The sequence below is a fragment of the Limanda limanda genome, chromosome 13 (assembly GCF_963576545.1).
Source record: "Limanda limanda chromosome 13, fLimLim1.1, whole genome shotgun sequence".
Taxonomy (NCBI): Eukaryota; Metazoa; Chordata; class Actinopteri; order Pleuronectiformes; family Pleuronectidae; genus Limanda; species Limanda limanda.
Window position 1 is genome coordinate 20,989,674 of NC_083648.1, and position 22,043 is coordinate 21,011,716.

The 22,043-nt window shown below is 43.6% G+C and overlaps 1 protein-coding gene across 1 annotated transcript in view; it reads left to right on the forward strand.

Moving 5' to 3' along the window:
* The first annotated feature begins 5,136 nt into the window (after positions 1–5,136).
* carmil3 (capping protein regulator and myosin 1 linker 3) overlaps positions 5,137–22,043 on the forward strand; it is a 98,504-nt gene continuing 81,597 nt past the window's right edge. Inside the window, exons 1-3 of the mRNA XM_061084852.1 lie at positions 5,137–5,194; positions 10,718–10,812; positions 21,530–21,580. Of these exons, the coding sequence (XP_060940835.1) occupies positions 5,137–5,194; positions 10,718–10,812; positions 21,530–21,580 (204 nt within the window). The remainder of the gene's footprint in view (positions 5,195–10,717; positions 10,813–21,529; positions 21,581–22,043) is intronic.

A 22,043-nucleotide genomic window follows, 5' to 3' on the forward strand; every position in this document is an offset into this window, starting at 1 on the left:
CGTGAAAAGAATGAATGCAGACCTGATTGCTGAGTGTAGGGAAGGCAGACGGAACACAGACCTCTCCGGTGGAGATCAGTAATGTAAATTGATGTGATTCCAGGACATTTCTCACAAAGGATGAAAGACCATTCAAACGTTCAAACTGCCCAGGGGCAGAGACACCACACCGAACTCAAAGTGATCGTTGAAATAAATAGTCAAAGCCTTGATGTCAGTGTCTAGCCGTAAATTTGTTAAAGTGAAGGCCTCGCTCCCCCTCCCACTGGCACAATGTCAAGTTCATCTGAGACCTCAAAGATGTCTGAAGAAGGACAGTTGAGCCCTTTTGGCTTCGAGTCCAATCAATAGTCTTTTCAGTATTTTTGTGTGCAGCAGATCAATGCAGCCATGAAATAAAGGTCCAAAGAGTTCGGCTCATGCTCTTATCCACTTTCGGTCCTAAAGTGATTTTCCACTTTACCTCCTGTTACCCGCTAAATGTGCTAACCATATTTTCTTATCCTTTTTCTGGATCTGCCAATGCAGTAAAGAAAGGCATCAGACAAAATAAGTCCTTGTTAGAGCATCTGGCTGCTGGAGATTTTTCTCAAGCAGAGTCATTGCTGTGAAGGTCAGCAAAAATGTCTGCCGGTGGGGGACATTTACTGTGTTACTGCACTTAAAGGTTCAGTGTGTAGAATTCAGTGACATCTAGTGGTGAAGTTGCATGTTGCAGCAGAATACCCCTAACCTCACCCTCTCCTTCCAAACATGAAAGAGAACCTGTGGGCAATTATCATAACGCCTTAAAAAATGTTTAGTTTGTCCAATTTGAGCTACTGTAAAAATCATCTCCCGATGTAAATAAAAAGTATTTTAATATAAAGGGCCCATTCTAGTGTAATGAAAACAACAATTCTCACATTTTTAAAGATAACATCACTTGGATCATTTTATATTCTATGTATTTATGTATGTATGTATGTATGTATGTATGTATGTATGTATGTATGTATGTATGTATGTATGTATGTATGTATGTATGTATGTATGTATGTATGTATGTATGTATGTATGTATGTATGTATGTATGTATGTATGTATGTATGTATGTATGTATGTATGTATGTATGTATGTATGTATGTATGTATGTATGTATGTATGTATGTATGTATGTATGTATGTATGTATGTATGTATATTTACCAGAAACACAGAAGACCATTACTTACAATTTTTTTTTAAACCAGTTGAAAACATTCTAAAATACATACATATGCACCAGTAATGATGTAACATGTGATGAGAAACATTTTTTCTGCAGAAATAATTATAATACTTTTGTAGTTTTACAAAGTTGGAAATTTGATTGTGTCAGCTTTAAAGATGTTATTTTACATTGTTGTGTTATTTTGAGTAAAGGAGTGGAAACAGTTGATTTTCCACAACTACAGTACATATTGACACAGCTTAAGTGATTAACAGCAACAGAATCACATCCATCCATATTTATCGTGCAGGTCAGATAATGTCACTGCAGGAAAACAGTCTTCTGTTTACAAGATAAATAAACTGCTACGGATTGATGTTTACCGTGTTCAACCAGATGAGGGCAGTGTATCACAGCTCTGTTACTCAGCCTGTGGGACGTGTGCTCATCTACACCATCACATTGACCCAGAGGAAAACAAATCAGCCTGAGGTGAATATTGGGAACAGATCCACCAACCTGCTTTGAGGCGTCATCTTGAGTTATTCCTGACATCAGGCAGAACAGTGAGGCAGCAGCTTCTAACACTTTTATATCCGCTGGCTGTTCCAGGCTGGATGTGGTAGCCAGTTTCTTCTACCCTGTTCCCCCTCCTCTTCTCTCCCTCTTCTCCAATGTGTGGATTGTCTCACCTCTCCTATATGCACAGATGTTGTGTTGTCTTGAGCAGTTATTGTCTGCCAAGTGATTATCACATGCGTGCAGAAGAGGGAACACAAGCAGATTTTCACTGAATGACTAAATTTCCTTTTTTTTTTTGCACATGAGCTTTATCTGCTTTAAATTGAGCAGCAGCGCCTTTTGTTAAACCGCCTTTTATTGCACCGTTGTTTTATGTAAGCAGATTCGTGCACAAACAGCACCTAGACAGACGAGTGTCGAGGGCGTTATCTCCACTCATATCTATGAGATGCTGCATTGATGAATAAATAATGGGCCGTCCTTTCAAGTGCGTCTTTGAACAGTGTTGAAGTTATTAACCCCATGGAAACTGGAGATGGCTGAAGTCTCCCAGTCTGTAAACCTCTTATCCTGGCCCTACCCATTCCGCCCCCACCCTGCGATCTTACTGGAATAATGCCCCCCCACTGAGCCTTCTTTCATCAGGGTGAAGAAACTGAGACCTAGACACAAAGCTCTCTTGTACACATGCGCAAATGTACACAGAAGCATGCATGCATTTAGAGGACTGTGCACTTTTGTTCTAGGCCGCACAACAGACTGCAGACTTTGGTCCTGTGGCTTCGGGGTCCCACCAGGGGACCTCCAGTTTTTGGAAATGACACCAGAGACAGCTGTGTCCCCCACAACCCATTCATTTGTGTCTCCATGAGCACATTTGTCACATTAAGCAGTGACGGGACTAGAAGAGTTAAAATTACACAGTCTAATTTTGGCTGCATCTATGAAAAACAGCTTAACTCTGCTGCACAAGCGATGACATTGACAAGTAGCAGCCATTCAGACGAGTGGGTGCATCATACATCATTGTTACTCACAGCTTGAGCTTCAACCTGCCCCCCCCCCCCCAGTTCTCCATACCCAAATCACACCGCAGCCGTGTGTGGCGAACCCGCGACTCAGAGGAGAAAGCAATGAATTAAACAGTTAGAAAATATGGCTCGGCTCCTCCAATGTCCTCACATCATTAAAGAAGTACAGCCATGAAAACACATCTATCAACAGCACAGAATCAATTTTCTGCCACAACATAATAAAACCATTACTTTTCTATGAAGATCTATAGTTTAAACACTGTTGAGGTCAATACTCACTTATTCTCTGCCGACGGAGGAGAACACAACGTATGTGAGTATTAAAACCTTTTCAATGATCCAAACCTGAATATATTTGTGATCAATCAGACGAGAAATATTCACCTTCTGTCCGTCTGACAGAAGGATCTATGGCCCTTGTGTCCAGACTGTAGTCCTGAAGGAAATTTAAAGGGAGGAAGTCTGACCTCCACTCAGTGATAAGACCCACTGCTTCATAGGAGCTGTTTGTCTTTTGTTCTTTCCGGTAAAGCTGCTCCAGTGGCAGCTGACATTTTGGGGGTATGTTCAAAATCTTGATATAGTTTACTAACCTTCACTGGTCGTATTTATTCTTACAGTTTTTGACAGCCCATTAAATTTATTTTAAGTTGCGTCTATAAGTGATTTTAAGTTGCTTTTATAATTTAAAAAAAGGGATTTGTTATTCTGTGATGGCATGTCGTTTAAGTTTGTTTCTTATTTCAAACCATATAGGTTTTCCATGTTATGTCTTATGTTTTTTTATCCTAACCTCATTGTTATGCTGTCTATTTTCACCAGGACGCTCTTGAAAAAGTAGTTCTTAATTTCAGTGTCATAAAGATTTTAGAGGTAAAAAAGAGTCTCACAGAGTTCACCATTACCTTAATCAGTCAAATTTAAGAGATGAAGGACCACGTGAGTTAAGATAAAACATTTTTTGAATCCAATACATAAATTAATTTGTTTCACAGCTCATATTTTAATATTAATAGTGTTATGGGAGTTCATTTTCATTCCAAAATGCTCTTCCTGTATCGCATGTCTACACGTCTGGCTACAGGAACCAAAAAGCCTCTGGCAGCGTCAGAAATCATTATCAAATAGGCAGAGGAGAAGTAAATCAATGAATTAATAATAAAGAGCTTACCGCCTCCGCGTGTTTTTGACACAGAGCTGTGGCTTTCACTGAGAATATCTTCAGAGTCAAAGCCCTGAAGAGGATACTCTGAATAAAGCAGCTAGCCGCAGCAGCTACTGCGCGCTCTTCGCTTGACTCAGTAATGGGTAGCTGCCATAAAAAAGACTTGTTAAGCTAAAGGAAAAGGAGAGTTTGGCTATTGTGCGCTGACTTTATTCATATAAGCAGCAATTACTGTAGCACTGCAGTTAAATTCATGAAGTTACTTATGGATTAAAACATTAAACATTAAAAAGTTCAAAAGATATTGTAAAATTTTCAAATTATGCAATTAAATCACATTTCAAATATTGAATTTTGTTCTAGAACCCAATTAGGCCAAGAGTACTCTGCCTGTTCAAAATTTGCTCATTGATTTCATTTTATTCACACTTGACAGTCTGTAGTTTGTATTATAAATTGCCTAAAAATCTGCATACATTGTGATTATTGATGTGTTGTTGAACTTGAGCGAAAATAAATCCCTCACATCTTCGTTTCACAGGATCATTTATCTTAGCAACACAATTCAGTGTCTATTGGATTGTGACTCACGGCTGCATGATCAAAGCTAAAACAATGTCACTTTGAGACTTTGCAAAACTGTGAGTGACATTTTTCACTTTTTTACTTTTTGGAAAATAATCACTTAATATAAACCATGTCACAATTTGTGTCCATACTGGGCCAGGCCAATAATCAGAAAATGACAGGAAGGTTCCGGACACGTGCCGTTTGGACCCCTTCTGGGTCATAGGCCCCACCCTTCACTCCTTTTCAATGTCAGCCCCTGTCATGTGCTCAACCAGACACTGATAGCAAATGAGGTTCAACGAACACCACAGTCTCTAACTCTTCCAATAAACTCTACCTCCCATCACCCCCCCCCTCTCCCTCTGTCTCTCTCTCTCTCTCTCCCTCTCTCTCTCTCTCTCTCTCCCTCCCTCCCTCTCTCTCTCATGTGGCTCAGTGAAGTACTCGGAGAGAGAGAGTCTCCCCTCGGCTCTTGTCAGTGCGCACCACACACACACTCCGTACAGGCTGTTGCTGCGGCCGGAGCACCTGCACGAACGGAGGACGGAACACAGACGAGGACAAGTGAGCAGGTCTGCGTGGACATTAGTGAGCAGAGGACACCGGAGAGGGACAGAAGGAGAAGGGTCTGGGACCGGCGGGAGGAGCGCACCATGGCCGCGAAGGAGAGCTCGTCGGCGGGCTTCGTCAGCGTCAGCCGGGAAATGACAGGTGAGCCCGGACTGGAGGGGACTTCTTCTTCTGGGGGGGTCAAGCTCATTGACCCTTACCTGAGCTTGACCTCTCCTGAAAGCATGTTTCCACCTTACAGTCGTTTACTTAATTTTTTGTGCGTAGTTTCCTGACAGGACGGGAGGAGACAGGTGTGCGTAAAGACGCGCTGGGTTAGTTTGTCCCCACTGCTCTGTTTAACCCACTTCAAGGCTTGGGCTGTTTTAGAGACATGCAGGAGGACACGAGTCTGGACCTTTATATATATATACAGTCTATGGTCTGGACTGAGGACTGGGACACGGTGATGCGCCGGGAAGTGTGTGGAGCACATGGGTCCTGCAGCGATGTCCCAGGTTTCTGTGTTTCTGGAGAGTTTCCACTTGTGCAGCTTCTGGTGCGCGTTCACCGAGGAGTTTTCATCTCTCTCTCTCTCTTCCATTCGTGCGCGTGTGTGTGCGTGGGAGTTATCGTGCGACTGGGAGCGCTTTGCGTGCAGCGAGGCAGCATGGGTTCAGCTGAGCCTCTCTGTGCTCTATATTGGACACACACACACACACACACAAACACAACCACGTACACTGACCTCAGAGGACATTACATTGGTATCCTCTGGACTTACTTAGTTTCGATTTGCCTCCTAACCCTTAACTTAACCTGAACTTGACACTAACCTGAACCGTAGTTCCTACTTGCCTAACCTTCACAGTCTCATGAGCCTAAACCTGAACTTGACCTATGCTGAAAGAGTGTCTTCACCTTCACCTTAAAGATGTTTGTCCCCACCTAAAAGACAAGTGAGATGGTGGCAACAGATTCAGGACCCCCCCCCCCACACACACAGCTACAGAGACATTAGGACAGTGGAGGAGGTCTGCTCAGTGTTTATGCCAGATAGGGTCTTAAAGAGGCAGCAAAGACGGGTACACACACGCACACGCACGCACACACACTGACACCAACGTGTTTGGATGTTAAGGTGTTTAAGAAGTTGTGTCTCTCGCGGCTAATTACCCTGACGCGGCGAGTTAAATCCCGCTGTTTACCAGCTCAACCCGGTCAAGCCCCTTCTGTCTGGCCTGGTGTTAAGAGCCAGGCGGCATAAGGCCATCAACACACCTGCCCTGGGAAGGATAAAGAGTGCGGGGGGGGGTGATGGTGTTCCATAGGGGGTGGTATGGGGGGGGGGGGGGGTTGAGTGCACGGATCCATCTCGGTGTCAAGAGGTCGTCGGGACATGAGATGGAACTGAGGATGAGCAGAAAGACAAGGGACCTATCCATCCGTGGTGCTTCCTCTTCCCTCCACCCACACCTCCTGCCTCTCTCCCCCCCCCCCCCCCCTTGGGAGCAGATGCCGAGGTCACACCACCGGCCCTTTTTGGGGGGGCTTCAGTGTGTTAAAAGGTTTAAGCGATTGGATCTTCCCTGGGCTTAACGTCAGTAACTCTCTGTGCATCTTCGGCTGATCCCTCCGATTGGTGATCACCCACCAACCCCCCCACACCCCCACCTCCCAGCACCCACCTTACTACCATCCGTGCCTCGGCCTCCCTGCATCTGGTGCTGCTCGCTCGAGAGTGAGAGCCGACTTCAAGGTTGTGGCTGGAGGATGTGGGAAAGTGAGAAACATGAGTGTGCAGCAGTGGGAGAGTTGAGGCGACTGACACAATGGAGCGTCGTGACACAGTGTGACGCACTGGATCTCCATCTGGTGGGCTCCACCAGCGCATGGTGCCCTCCGCTCGGGACTGTGAAATATCGCACACAGCTCGCGGGCACATGTGTGTGTGTGTTTGCAGTCAGGGAGGTATAGGGGGACGTTGTGTCAGTGAATAGCAGGGTCGTGTTGTTATGGAGGAGATGTAAATGGAGGAGGCCTCTTGTACGGTTCAGTGAGCTTCAACAGGGTCGCCTGGCGTGATGGAGCAGAGGCCTCCATAGACTGCATCTCTGGATCTCGTGTTTTGCTTCTTTTGAGATGAGCTCGGCTGTTTTTTTTTTTTCTTCTTTCTCTGAGGCTAAAAATAGCCCAGTTATGAGTCCTATTCAGTTAGAGGTTGTGTGTGTGTGTGTGTATGTATGTGCGTCTGCCTGTCCTGGTGTCTGTGTCTTTGGAGCTGTCTCTGTGAATGTTCCCCCCTGTGTGGCTGATGTAAGGAGTAATTCACCGGTCTCTCTCCTAAGATGCTGACAGCATCATCAGCTCCAACATGGAGACATTACATTGGTGTGGGCATAGCTTCTGATTCACAGCTTCATTCAAACGGAACAGGGTCGAAGATCTCAAACAAAAGCTCCAGGATACCAGAGTCACTTATGTGTTTCTGTTGAAAAAGTGTCACCTGCTGGTGTCCTAAACATTTGATACCTATCACACTGTCCACACACCAATGCAGATATTTTGCTTAACAGACTTTTCCCTCTGTGTTTTGGCCTCATCAGCACCCTTACTGCTTTAAATCACTAAAATGCTCATTTTTACAGACGCCTTCCACATTGCAGATTGAAGTTTTTCTTTATCCATATAATTGGAGTGTTTTGGAAAAAGTCACAGCTGATTTCACACATGTCCACTGTTATGTTGTGTGAAACGTCAGAAACGTCAACAACAATTTACTAGTTTCTCTACGCTAGGTTAGCACTGCTAGGTCTAACTACAAGTTTACAGCTAAATTTAGCGTATCTGCACCGCATTAATGGGATTCACAAACCTCACCTCGCCCGATATCCCAAAGTTCCCACAATGTTTTTCTCTGGTATTTGATGGACCAGTGATGTAGACTCTATCCCCATCTACTGGCCTGGCATGCTTGTTTCAGCGTTAGTTTTGTAGTTGTTTGTGTTCCTGTCTAAAGGAAATAATTTGTAAAATGTAGAAAAAAATTGAGGGTAAAATATCCACTCTAGTGTTGACCAGGCCTATATGCTCTGTGATATAGAGCTAACTTTACTAATGAAGATTATGGTAGTAGCACAGTGTTCATGTTGATGGCAAATATAAAGAAACCACCACAGTCCTCCAGAACTGCTTCATCCTCTTGGTATTGATTCTTTTTAGTCTCGTAGCTCTACAGGAGGGATGAACTCTGCTCTCGGTTGACAAAAAAATCAGATCTCAAGGTCCACTTTCTCACTTTTGACCAGGCCTGCGTCTTACCATCGTTTTCCTATCTATTGATAGCACTTTAGCAGTTACTGTACGGTCTCCCACTGCACTGAAGATCAGTTCTGGCCTCTTAGAGCTGGAGAGTTGGTGCATGGTATGATCTTCGTCAGCAGCTTAACTCTTTGTCATGTAACTGCAGATATTTAGAGCATAAAATATACTTTTATGCTTGATATTGTGTGAGTCTTTTATTACTTTTAGTTGTGACCTTATTCAGGTTTTTAATTATTATTGTTATAATATTACTTATTGTGAGTTATTTCGGTCACTTTAGAGGGCTTGCAATCCGTGGAGTTTGACACTTTAATCTTGATGTTCAATCAGATGATGAGGTCTCTGTTCAAAGCTCCAGAAGGAATAATTCTTTGATCTTGATGGAGATTATTCATATGCTGCTGTTGTCAAGGTCAAGAATACATTGTCAAAGTGATGGAGATCGCTGATTAATATGCTGCTCTAATACATTTCCATGCTTAACTGTAAAACATATATATGTTATCTTTGTCAATATTACATTAATTGTGTCTGCTGTCACAGCAGCTGATCCTTGGTCTTATGTTGCCTTATTACCTTCACCAAGGTTACGGTTATGTTTTCATAGCTGTTTGTTTGTGCCTCTGTCTGTAAGTAGGATTATGAAAAACCTCCTGAACATATGCCACTGAAACTTGGTGGTAGGATGGGGTATAGGCTAAGGAAGAACCGATTGACCTTTGGAGCACATTCAATTATGGAGGTGGATCCAGGATTTTCTTTCTCACTCGTTAGATTTTTCAAATTGTGAATGAATATTTCAAGAAATAAGGCAGAGATACAGATTAACTGATATGTGTGAGTGTAGTTTGGTGTTTGGTTCAGCTTTAATGGAATATTTGGGCCTTGGTGAAGGTGTGTGCGCTACTGAAGTTTATAAAAAAGATTCCAGTAATTTCTAGATAGTGCGGCATTAGTTTGGGAAAGAGATTTTAGGTCTGTGGGAAATTGGGTCATTTGGAAGCTTCTCTGTGTCAGAAAAGAGATTTATTTGAGGGCAGTGTGGAGGTTAAGACTGTTGCCTCCCAGCAGGAAGGTTTGAATCCCAGGTTCAGGTGGGGCCTTTCTCTGTGGAGTGTGTATGTTCTCCTCATGTCTGCATGGGTTCTCTTCAGGTTCTCTGGCTTCCGCCCGCAGTGCAAAGACAAACGGTTTTGTGTTAGGGTTACATAAAAACTCTAAATTGACCGCATAGGTCAGTTATTTGTCTCTACGTTGGCCCTGTCCAGGGTAGGGATGTCACGAGAACCAATACTTACGATACCTTTCGATACTAAGATAACAAAACACCGTTATCATTGTTCCGCAGAAGCCATTATCCAAGCGATGCTACCGTGCTCCTCAGACCAAGGGAGGTAATACTTCCAATTTAGCAAAGCACCTGAAAGACCGTCATCCGGATTTGTTTAAAGAATTCAAGCTGAGTTCTGATTTATATTAACTGTAAATCAATGCTAAGCTCGCTTTAATGCATAACGTGTCTCACAACAATGCGTCACTCACATACGTCACTCACATGCGTCCGCAACTACTGTACAACCCACAGTATATGCGCAAGCATATTAAACTACCATATATGACATTAACAACATCCAAATAATGCACTTTTTTTTTTACCGTGGTATCGAAATAGGCATTGAGAATCGTGTTATTTTACTGGTATTGGCACAGACTACTGAATTTTTGGTATCGTGACACCCCTAGTCCAGGGTGTACCCCACATCTGACTCCAGCTCCACCCAGGACCCTCAAGTGCATCAACGGTATATAAATGAAGGATGGATATTTATGAGTGAAAATCTGTATCACAAGAAAGATGTTTGAATTGGTGAATCACTAATTCATATTTATCCCACAGTTTCATGTATCAAGGGGATGCTGGTTGAGTCTTGGAGCAGATGCTTTAGTCGGGGAATGAGGCATGATGCCCATTAAAAACTGTGTTCGCTGCAGTCACATTCGGTGTTTCCACTTTTACTGTTGCACTGGGTCACCTCTTGTGCCTTATTAGCTAATATTTGTTGGCAGTCTCTTTTCACAGTTGTCATTAAATAGCTCCAATGTTGTTTTCAGTGAGTTGTAGACGGGTAACAAAGTTTGTATGAGTAGATAAAATGTTTCCATCTCTTACGTGTCTCCACTCATTTACTGTGCTTTCTCTTTTCATTAGCCAACCAGCTATGTATTCAAATATATGGATGCCCCGGATTTTAAAAGCTTTTTACTGAGCATCTGAGTGCATATCAGGGCAGCACTTTTCCTGATGTTATGTGTTTACATAATATAATGAGCTCTCCTTTTTTTTTCTGCTCCCCTCTCCAGAGAGCATCAAGAAGGTGCTGGACAAGCAATCCGCCAAGTTCGTCCGAGCCATCAAGCAGGACACCAGGAGCGGCAAATCCGAGGACAGGATTCTGGTGAGAGACGCCGTCACACCACGCCTAATCACCCCCCCACCCTCCCACACCACACCGGGGCGACCTGAAAGGGATATTCTTGTAGTTAAAAGGGAGCTTCTTAATGGGCGAGGTGTGTTGAATATGGAACAGAGCGGCGCCGGCTCGTTAGCGGACAAAATGTAAATCCATGGAAGTTAATTGCGACAGATTGGAAGAGGCACGAGAAGTCACAGATTACACATCCTGAGACGCACAGCAGACGTGTCGAAAATCAGGTTGGAGGCAGATGCTGCCTAAGCAGAGTGAAGTGGACACCATGCCATGGCCTACTGAGTCCATCCTCAGAGTTTATTAGATGTGGCAGGATGGCCTTAATGCCACAGGCAAGAGGGTGTGTGTGTGTGTAACCCTTGCATGCAGAGCCATCCTTTATTTATTTATTTATTTATTTCTCAGCGTGTGTGCGTGCATGCCAGAGGGTGTGTGGGCAGCCTGCGATGTTTTCCCGGAGTGTGTGCAAGCCAACGCCACCTCTGTTATTGGGAATTTGTCAATTAGTCAACCACATTGGTGACTGATCAGATCGTCGTGCACGCTGTTGCCGTGCACAAGAGCCAGCTCATTTCCTCCTCTGAAGACACTCACCCAAAAAAAGGGACAAGCTGATAAGCGGATCAAAACTATTAATCTGCACTTCTCTGCACTTCTCCGCTATTCTTTCCCCCCACCCCGTCTCCGCCCTTCTTCCATCTATCTCTCATCATTACCGCACGTCCCCTCTATTTTTGTCGTCCCCTCTCTTTGTGTCCTCTCTCCCTCCCCTCCTTATCTGTCCATCTCGATTATTCTCCACCCCGTCACCACCCTCCTCCTCCACCTCCTCCCCCACACCCACCAGCCAGCCGCCTCTCACTTTTCCTCCGTCTCTTCCCTTTTGTGCCCTTCCCTCCATCTTTACTCAAACCTGTAAAAGGTTATTGAGCTCCTCTTTCCATCAGAGGCAATTCAATTAGGTCTCTGCCTTATGAGAGTTTTTTTTTTTTACTATCCAAATGGGCCTTGGCTGCTGCTGCTTCCACAGCTTCAAATTCTTTCAAAGAAAGGGAGAGGGAGAGAGAGGAGGGAGAGATGATGAGAGAGGGAGAGAGATGGATGTAGGCAGGCATTCATTCTTGCACGTTGTCAAGGTCCTCCCCCTCTAAAAGGCAATCTTTTCACCCTAATGGATAAATTTGCTTGGATGTATGAATGGTGAACAGACGAGAGTTTGTAAATAGGCCGTTTGTTTCAGTCTCTCTGGGCATTGTGCACAAAATATTCACGTGCTTGAAAATGTCGTACATGGCAGTCGGAGGAAGTGGAGTGTTTTGAGCATTGCTTTCTAATGTGATGCTGAAGTATAATAGTGAAAATAATATTTCCAAGCCCGAAGGAGAGGCGTTCTCTTACCTTTATCCTCCCTTTCATGTGGATCTCCCCCTTCACGGCTGGAGTAGATTTAGCAGGTCGAATCAGTGCAGGATTATAGCTTTCAGTTCTTTTCCACTGCTTTAAGTTTGCTGAAAGAAGAGTTTTTAAAAAATGCTTTGTATCAAGTTTATATTTACTGCTCGGGGGCATATACCAGCTGAAACCCGATAGGACCCTGCAGTGCCTCTGTCCCGTCGCCGGTCTTATTATTCAAATTTTTATTAAACTTGTCACTTTCTAACAATAATGATGACAATTTGTCAATAATTTTCTGAGCTTTCTTGAAGTACACAATATTCACGTGCTGAAACGAGGAATAACTTTCAAAATATATTCAATGATCTGTGGCTTTGCTCAAATCTATAGATCTAACGGTAAACAAGGAACGTGCATCACAGTGAATTAAGTATAATGCATTGATGTTTGACATGTAATTGGCCCTTCTCTGTAAATTGTGGCCCCTGATATGTAAAAACGCGTTCCCGGTTACTGCTCCATCTACGAAAGTCTTTGTTCTACATCTTGCTCTTTCTTTGTTTCCCCCGTTTTTTCCCCTGGAGACACTGCTGTCTGTCTGTGTTGAATGTACCAGCCATCATGCTGCAACACACAAACACACGCAAGCACACACGCACATGCTGCGTTGTCTCCCTCCACAACCCATCTCAGACAGACCCAGGGAGGGCTCAGCATGACATCCAAACGCCACCCAGGGCAATGCGCTGGAGAGCATCAACATGCATGTTTCTCTCATGGGTGTGCACAAACACACACACACACACACACACACACACACACACACACACGCCGTTTGACATGTGCAGGGGGCATCTACTCAGAAACACATGGTTCAGTGCATCAAAACTTGCTCACATACACACACTTCCGGCCGTTATTAGATCAGCCCATCTGAAGATTAGAGCCAAGTCAGGAAACAAATCTTCAAAGACGGAGACAGGGGGCCCTGGTGTTGGTGGGGTACGGTGGGGAGGGGAGGGGGGTGTTGGCAGAGGAGGGGAGGGCATCCCACTATAGGAAAGGGAATAGACAGGGTGGGGAGGGGGTGTGATGTGGTGTGATGCCCTAGTTAGCGATTAGGCTCTTCCGCCACTTATTTATCCTGATCGGCCGATCGGTTTTCTCCTTTGTTGACTTCCTTCGCCTTCTACCTAACGATGGGGCCTATTACTGGCTGAGATTTGCCGCTGTGTGACAGTCCCGAGCACACTTGGGCACTCGCTTATTTCCACTTAGTTCCTGCAGAGGTCCCGCTCGTGAGAACTCCAGCGGGACTGAGGTTTGAGGTCATGTTTAAGGCCATTCTTTTTTAAAGATGTGGCTGCAGTCGTGTGCGTAAACGTGTCGCTTTGGGGGGTGGTTACAGCACGGATGATATTTAGGGAGTTACTGTAAGTAATACATATATATAATGATGATTTATGCTCAGCAGTCCCTTTCTAAAGTGGCTTTGTTCCACAGAAAATGATCCATGCATAAAACTCAATACTGACTTAATATTATACCTAAAATTCTCTTCTTCTTTCTTATTGCTGCTGCTTCTATCTACTCTGTACAGTGTTTTGTTTTCTTCTCAGAGATCTGCTTTATCTGTACCTATGGGTTTAATGAATTAACACAGTTAAGCCTCCAGGGACAAACTTAATACAAATACTATAAATAAAATTCATAGATATGAAATTCAATTTGATAACAGACCATTTTCGGTCTGAACGCATATCCCTTAGTGTCTGACTTGTTTGTGGTCACCATTGTATTGAATCTTCAATATCTTTCTTTGAGATTAATTTCTTTAAATTCGACATCTAATTCCCCTTTACTGAGTTGTCTTTGTTGTTACTTTAATTTTCCTACGGTTGTTATTTTTCCATGTCTACCTTTTTGTTTTCAAGCTTCTATATTTCTTTTCTGCCTGGTTGTTTTTTAACCTAATCCTCATGAATTATCCTTTTCAATCTTCTCTCTGGGACTCTGGTGTCTTTCTTAGGTTATTGAATTTGTATCAGTCTTTGTGTTGTTATATTGTTTTTGCTCTTCAGTGCTCTGTCTAGTGTAAACTACATCACTGACTTGTGGTTAAGTGATTTGTCCCGACACAAAGGTGACTCACTGCTGGTAAATGGATTTGTACAGATGTATAATATGTTCAGTGGATTGGGAGAGGGAGCTTTCCAATCCGTCTCTACAAACAGAGGTTAAAGGACCAGCTGGGATGCTCTCAAGGAGATAAGTTACTGGTTGCATTGTGGGAAATGTAGGAGGTTTTTGGAGGTCATCTGAACTTTAGACTTTTCAGTTTGGTAAAAGTAACTTGTGTGAAGGGGCCTCAGACCATGGCCAGGACTAACAGACCATAAGGATGGTCTCAGTTTCAGTCAGGATCAAACTGAAATAGTTTCATAGTTTCATTAAGTGTTTTCACACTGCAGATAGTTCAGACTTTCGAACCGTTTGCAGAAAAAAAGTGGATAGTTGAATTGCTTGTAGACTCTGATAATGGTTAATGACAAGGTTGTTCATTTTGCTGGTAGTAAAACCTCGATCAACAAAGTGATGCACTTCATTAATTTAATTTTTTAATGCACTTAAAAATGTAGCAAATTCAATAGAACACATGTCCGTCTGCAAACCAATCAATGGTTAGTATAGTTAGATGCAGCACCCAGATGATAATGACAGGAAAAAATATCATAGAAAAGTTTCAGCGCACTCCCTATAATAAATGTGAAACCAAAACTAACCAGATTAAATTTAAACAATGTGACAAAGACCTGAACCAGGGTTTGGATCATTGCACCTACACGTATGAAATTGCCCTAAAAGTCGTGTTCTTTAGTTGGATGCACAACCCAAAGAGTGGTCACACACCTGAATGGTGGTGAGATGATCAACAATTTAGTTCTCGATTTTTCTCGAATATTTGCTTTAGTTTTGTGAGTTACTCGATTCATGTTCCCTGGGCTCTGTGGAAAAACATGGATTATCCTGGTGAAGTTAAGTAAATTGAATTGAATTTGGACTGTTCCGCTGTAGCGCAGCAGCAACCCCAATAACTAAAAACATGCCTCAACCTGTCTGTAAAAAATAATAATAAAATACCTTTATTTATTTTTTATCTGTCAGCCTAAAACCTGCTTTTATTGAATCTTAATTAATCCAAACTCCAAATCAACACTTGAACATACAAAAGTGTGATTAAAAACTACCTAAGATGAGAGAAGCCATTTTTGAGAAATGTATTTTACTTGTATTTTGACTTTTTAGTTTGGTTTGGAGGAAAAGGTTAGGTTTAGGGCCTTTATTGCAGCCAGCCACTCGATGGCTAAGAAGGGGATTTGGCTTCATTTTCCAGAAGCGAGCATTTTCATATACAGTCTGTGATACAGCCACTTTATTGAAAATTTGTTTTAATGGTTGGACACAGATTCCATTGACACCAAGGTCAAATTCAACCCTTTGCAATTCTTACAGTATTCATCTTTATCAGTTTGTAACCATTGAATCAATGTATATATTGTAATTCACTTGCTCGCTGTGTTATCATTCCCTCATCTCACTTAATCTGATTGAACTAACGATTGGCTCAGATACGTATTTTGACGCCAAAGAGCCGACTGAACCTCTTCAGTGTGTTGGTGCAGAGAGCACTGCAGCTGCCAAGCAACGCGTCTTTTTCAGAGCAGACAGACGGGAAGATTTCCAAAGGCTCTTTTATTAGCGTCTATGACTTCATCATCATCATCATCATCACTGCTCAATGAATCCAGATAGAAGTGATTTGAGGACGAAGAATGGTGTTGACTCCCAGGCCAAGGACCCAGTCTATATCCAAGCCTGGGATTGTTTTGCTCCGCTAAGGATGTTTGTTTGTCTGTAAGCAAGATTTGTACACAAGTGTTGAATAGATTTCCATGTTCCTTTGTGGAAGGAAAAAAAAATCTATGAGTGTTAGAAATCAGGTGCGGTTTGGCCTTTGTGAAGATGTGCACTCAGCTGTGTGGCATTCTCGATTGTTGGTAGGTTTGTATGTTTGCTAGATCACTCAAAAACTTTGGAAGGATTGCCACAGACCTTGGTGGAAGGATGCATTATCACTTTCTTTACACTGCAAAAGTTTGGAGACTGAGTGCCATTCTAGTGGTTTGCGTGTGGACCGATCCTGCAGGACGCAGACTAGATGACCACTGAGGCTAAATCTGACCCAAAGCTGAATCCAGTTTTGAACAAATTGTCCTTCAAGCTACAAGACAAAAATGTATTGCGGCAAACGAAGTCCGACAGCAAGAGACACTCGCTGGATTACATAATCAACCTAAACATTTTAAGTGGTGAAACGGGGCATTGCTTCCGGCTGAGATGACACTTTTGTTGCAGAGAGACTCAGACTGTGCATCGAACTGTGAAAGAAAGCACAGTACAAAGCAGCAAAGCAGAGACAACTCCATGCTAGCGGCACAATCCTGTATTCTCTCAGTCTCCCAACAACACTTCAAATTTTTTTTTGTGTTTGTAATATGCTTGCATAATGGAGAACATTACCGCCGCATCATCCACAGTTTTCTATTCATGGGTTTTCCCTCCGAGATACTCGCCGTGGAGTCATTTTCTCTGCAAGTATCCAGGATTTACCATTTGATGGCGCGTGGCGAGAGCTCTGCGCTGTAATTAGGACTCTGCTTTCCTTTTGATTATCATAACACATGTTGGTAGCCTATGGCGGAGCGACTATGAAATGTGACGGCTGACCTTCTCTTTTTTTCCCATGAGTGGCAGAGAAAGTGTGAATTAGTGTTTTCAAAGGCCACTCAAAGTGTCTCCGTCTGTTTTATCTTCTCATCCTATTCATTTCCTTTCTCTCCTTGCTTCTGTCTCTCTCTCTCTCTCTTCTCGTCTCCCTGCATCACCCAGCCTCTCTGTTTCTCCCACTCGCCTCGCCACTTGGCCTCTCCCACCCCCGCTGTTCATCTCTGTCTCAGCCAACATTCTCACATGTGCTCACATTTAATATTTCCCCCTCACCCTTTTTATTTTTTTTATCCTCTCAGCCAATTCAACCACTCCCCTCCACTATTCCCCTACATCTCCACACTCATTTCTTACTCCCATCGATAGCTCAACCCTATGACCCCATCCCATTATCAATTTCCCCTTCCTTTCCTTCTCTTTATTAGCGGTCCTTTTGGTCTCAGAGCGCCTGCTTGACTTCTCTTTGATTAAGGAGCATTGGACTGGTTGGATTTTATGAGAGAATCTGGAACAAGATCGTTTTTTTTTTTCTAGCTTTGCGTGTCTTTCCTCTCATGAAGCTCCATCTCTCTGCGACTCTGCTTCGGCCACTCTAAAGTCCACTTATAAAGCACGACCTGGGGCATCTGTGCTTTCAAACCCCCTGTCTCTTCCCCACACACACACACACACACACACACACACACAGACAGACACGCACACATGCACGTAAGCTGACACATTGAGTGATGGCAGGGGTGTGTTCTTATGATGCTGAGTATACTTGCTTCAGTGATGGTGGCTGACTGTGTGCGTGTACGAGTGAAGTCCAAAGCCAGCTTAAAAAACTATTGTGCATCATTATATGTGAATGAGAGTCACTGTGTGTGTGTGTGTGTGCTGTACCAGGATGCCCGACATGTACAAATGTTGTATTGGAATGTTTCAGATTTTGCTGTGTGTGTGTGTGTATATGTTTTTAAATGCCCTTGTGGGCGAGCCAGAAATACCATCGGCAGCCAAATCTGGCACTGATCCTCAGCTTGTACCCTCTGAGGCAATGCTGCAACACACACATGCACACACACACATACGCACACGCACACACACACACAGAAGACCCAGCGACACACTTTGATTTGCACCATCTCGTTTGAAGTGCAAGACCCACAGCCTGACAGCTTATGATTAATATAAGCCCCCGCCCTCTGCCCTCTGGACTGTGTTCGCATGCAGACACACACATCTAGAGAGATACATTTGTTGTTTTAGTGCACGTAGCATACACACGCACTCCCTCTGCGTGACACACACTCCCACCCTGCCCTCGCAGTCTGCTTCAGGGGCTGGCTGGCTGGCTGGCTCTTTGAACTTGTGCTTCTGACACTGCGCCATCACAACAAGGGCACCTCTGTTACCCCCCACCGCCCCCCCCCCCCCCTGCCACCCAGCCATCCCATCATCTTCCAGTCTCAGTCCCTCTAGTCCTCCAGTTCGTCCTCTTGGCTCTTTGAGATTGTCACCTGCCGTGTCCTTGGCTTGACAGGTCAGGAAGGTTGACCATCTCATCTCAGAGGACTTCCTTGGTGGAAAACCATTTGCTCTTGTGGCTTTTAGGGTCTTCCATTGATCCCTGGTGAAATGGGGTGGCCAGAAGTCCACATTAGGATAACATATTCTTGTTCTGGCTCATGAGGCTTGACTTCAGCTCTGATTTATCCAATTTATCCTTGAGCCTTGATGCTTCAGTAGGAAACTATTTCTTGTTTCCTGAGAAAACCAATAGATGTGTTATCTGTTTCATTTATTTGCACAGCTTGAGCCAGGACTGTCTGATACACTCTAAGAGAGACGATAAACACTACTGTGAAAACTGTCCACCTTGAGTTCTACTCATTGACCGTGTATAAAGATGGACGATGTGTCTCCACTTCCTTCCACTATCAAGAATTGAACCTAAAACCTAAATCCCAGATAAGATAAGATAAACCATTATTATTGCCACAGTGGGGAGATCTTCAGTATTACAGCAGCAACAGTCACAAATAGGCCTCAGTAAGTAATAAGTAACCTGCAATACTTAAGTGAAAGGAATAGAAAATAATATAGAAAATATGAATGAAATTAAATGCATATAAACAATGTCAAGACAGGAAAAAGGGAATATGTACAGTGAATGAATAAGAAAGAGTCTCCAATTCTCCGGAGACACTCTACAGGACATGTCTGAAAATGGTTTTCGACATACATTGGTGTTTTAAAATAAATACGATACGTACTTTTACTTTTTAGTTCGGCCTCTGTCCCATCCAAACAACGGAGGAGGCATGCTTTATGACCTATACAGCAGCGGGTCAGATGTGGGGAAGATGGAGACACCTTGGCTTCACTTTTGGGCGCTGTCACGTCATCCGTCTTTATTTACAGTCTATCGTTCAATGAATCACACCGTTCTAGAAAATAATAGCTAAACAAATTAATACGGACAATATTTAATACTGTTAGAATAAAAAATGGCACTTGAACTGTAATATATTGTGTTTTCAATTACTATGAATCATACATATTGGTGAATGAGATGGTGAGAATGTAGTCTGCTTTGCTAAGACTTGAAAGTAGTCCAGTAGACCCCCAGTGTGTGTATAACAAGCAGAGTGTACTGTGTTGTGCACTCACCTATAGCTGTGTATCACCATGATGATAAAATCCCCTTAAAATGACAGTGGAATACTTAAATCAAGTGCATTTAGTAAATAAACAATCTGGCCTTCCGATTTGAAAGTGACCTCTGTGTGTCTGTCTGAAGATTTGACACCTTGGAGTTTAAAGCAGGCGACTGCGTCCTGTCGCAATGGCTCAAACTCGATCTGTTACACTGCACATGATGAGCAATATCCACTGGATTTTTCCCTCTACCTTGGCACATACCCCGTCCCGAGTGGACACAGCATAACTGTATGGTGTATTGATTGTCTCTCTAATGATGCCTCACTGCTCTGTAAATGATATATCAAGAGAGAAGAAACTCTACGCGAGAGGCCTTGTTCAGCATCAGAGGATGAAATCGGCAGCCTGCATTATTGATGCCTGTGTTTACATGACGGCACCTTCTGTCAGGTTGCAAGGCTTTTGAAGGGAGAATATGATTCTGTTTTATTTTCTCACTGTGTACAACCCCGCCCCCCCCACCCTCCTTGTGTGCCTCCTGGCCTCATCCCACCGCCCCCACTCTTTCCTGGATTTTATGCCAGAGTTTGCAAACTTTGGAGTTGTGATTGGACTAACAATCTTTCTCTGAAGCTCCCTTTTTTTTTTCTTGGTGGGGGTATCGTTCTGTCTGCTCCTTTCCAGCCTCTTGTTTTCAGTGCTCTCCCTCTCCTGTCTCCTCTCTGTGGGAGCCTGCTGTGGATATCTGTGTAGTTAAGAAACAGGGCTGATCCGCGAGGCTAATTCTGCTGGGAAGTTGGTGAAGTATAGGAGGAGGGGAATGTGAAGACTTTATTTAATCTGGTGTCTCTGTCCTTCTATTGCCTCGTCTATCTCTCTCTCTCTTCCTCATTCTTTGTGTGTTTGGTTTGCTTTCTTCCTCTCACCGCCACACAGCGGGGCGCCATTAGCCATTCAGCGCAGAGAGGCCTTGAGGAATTGAAAGCGACAGAGCAGAAAAAAGAATGGAAAAACTCCACCGGGAAAGGGAGACAGGGGAGTCGGGAGATGGGACGGGGAGGGAGCAGGGGTGAGGTGTTCACGCAGGAGGGAGGCAGACAGGGCGCTGTGGGCACACAGGGAGATGGAGGGATTAGGGATTAAGGAAGAGTATGGGGGGAAAATGAACAGATTTCCATGGAGATGAAGAGAGAAATCACAGGAATGACAGGGTGCAAGGGAGGGAATTATGGACACGTCAGGAGTGGAATCTGAAAGCCAGCTGAAAAAGAGCAGAGGGAAAATGTGGGCATGATGTGGAGTAGGAGCTGGGGAGGGATGGGTATGCACCGTGCATGCATGGGGTATGCTAATTATGGATTTTTGAATTATGAATGAGATTAATTACATAGGCAGACGTGAATATATTCACATTTTTTCTTCTCTTAATTTACCCAAGACACTTTTAAATGGTAATGTCTTTCTTTTGGCAAAAGCCCACCTCTCCTTTTCTGCTCTTCCCATCCTCTTTGTCCTCTTTATCCTCCTCCTCATCTGAGCATTAGTTTTCCTCGCTGACGCATTGAAGCATCTGTTGCATAAGTGCCACTTTGTTCCATCAACACAACTTAGCCGGATAAATCGGACGGTCACGTGACCCCCTATCTCGCTGTGATATTTCTTTCACACACGCATGCTATCATCATTAGCTTGCTAATGTCTAGAGTGCTTCGAATGACTTACGAGCCGTTCGGATGATACTCTCGGATGATTTGCTGTCTTTATGGGGTGTTTATGCCGTGCTATTTTTTGCTGCGATTTGCATTTTGCATTTCCTGCTCTGTGACAGAAAAATGAATGTGTTCTCTCCCCCCAGGTCCTGGCAACATGGAGACTGTATCTCTTTGCTGTCAAAGTGCCCACCAAGGTAAATTTTCTCTCCAAACTCCCAGAGGACTTTTCTGACTTTCACTGGGCAGCTTTGATCTCGCTGTTAATTCACAGGAGACGTGACAAACAAGCAGCAGAGTTTTGGAGCAGAAGATAATGATGATGATGACTGTGCTGATGATGTTTTAGAATGATAGGCATCTTGATAATGATTACAATGAAGACAATCATTTGGCAGGTGGCATAAAACTGTCTGTTTCAGGCAAAACTTTGTAGATTATCTTTCTTTGATGAGAGTTTGATGAGAAGATCCTGACATTGGCTTTCATACTTTTTTTTTGGATAAATCAAACAAACAAGTTATGATGTGGTAATTATTGAGCTTTGGAGTTGTTAGTAGGCATATTTATTATCTTTGAGGACAAAGCCAAGTTAGCTGTTTCCTTTGGTTCCCCTCTCTCTATAAAGCTCAGCTAACTGGCTGCAACTGTGGCATCATT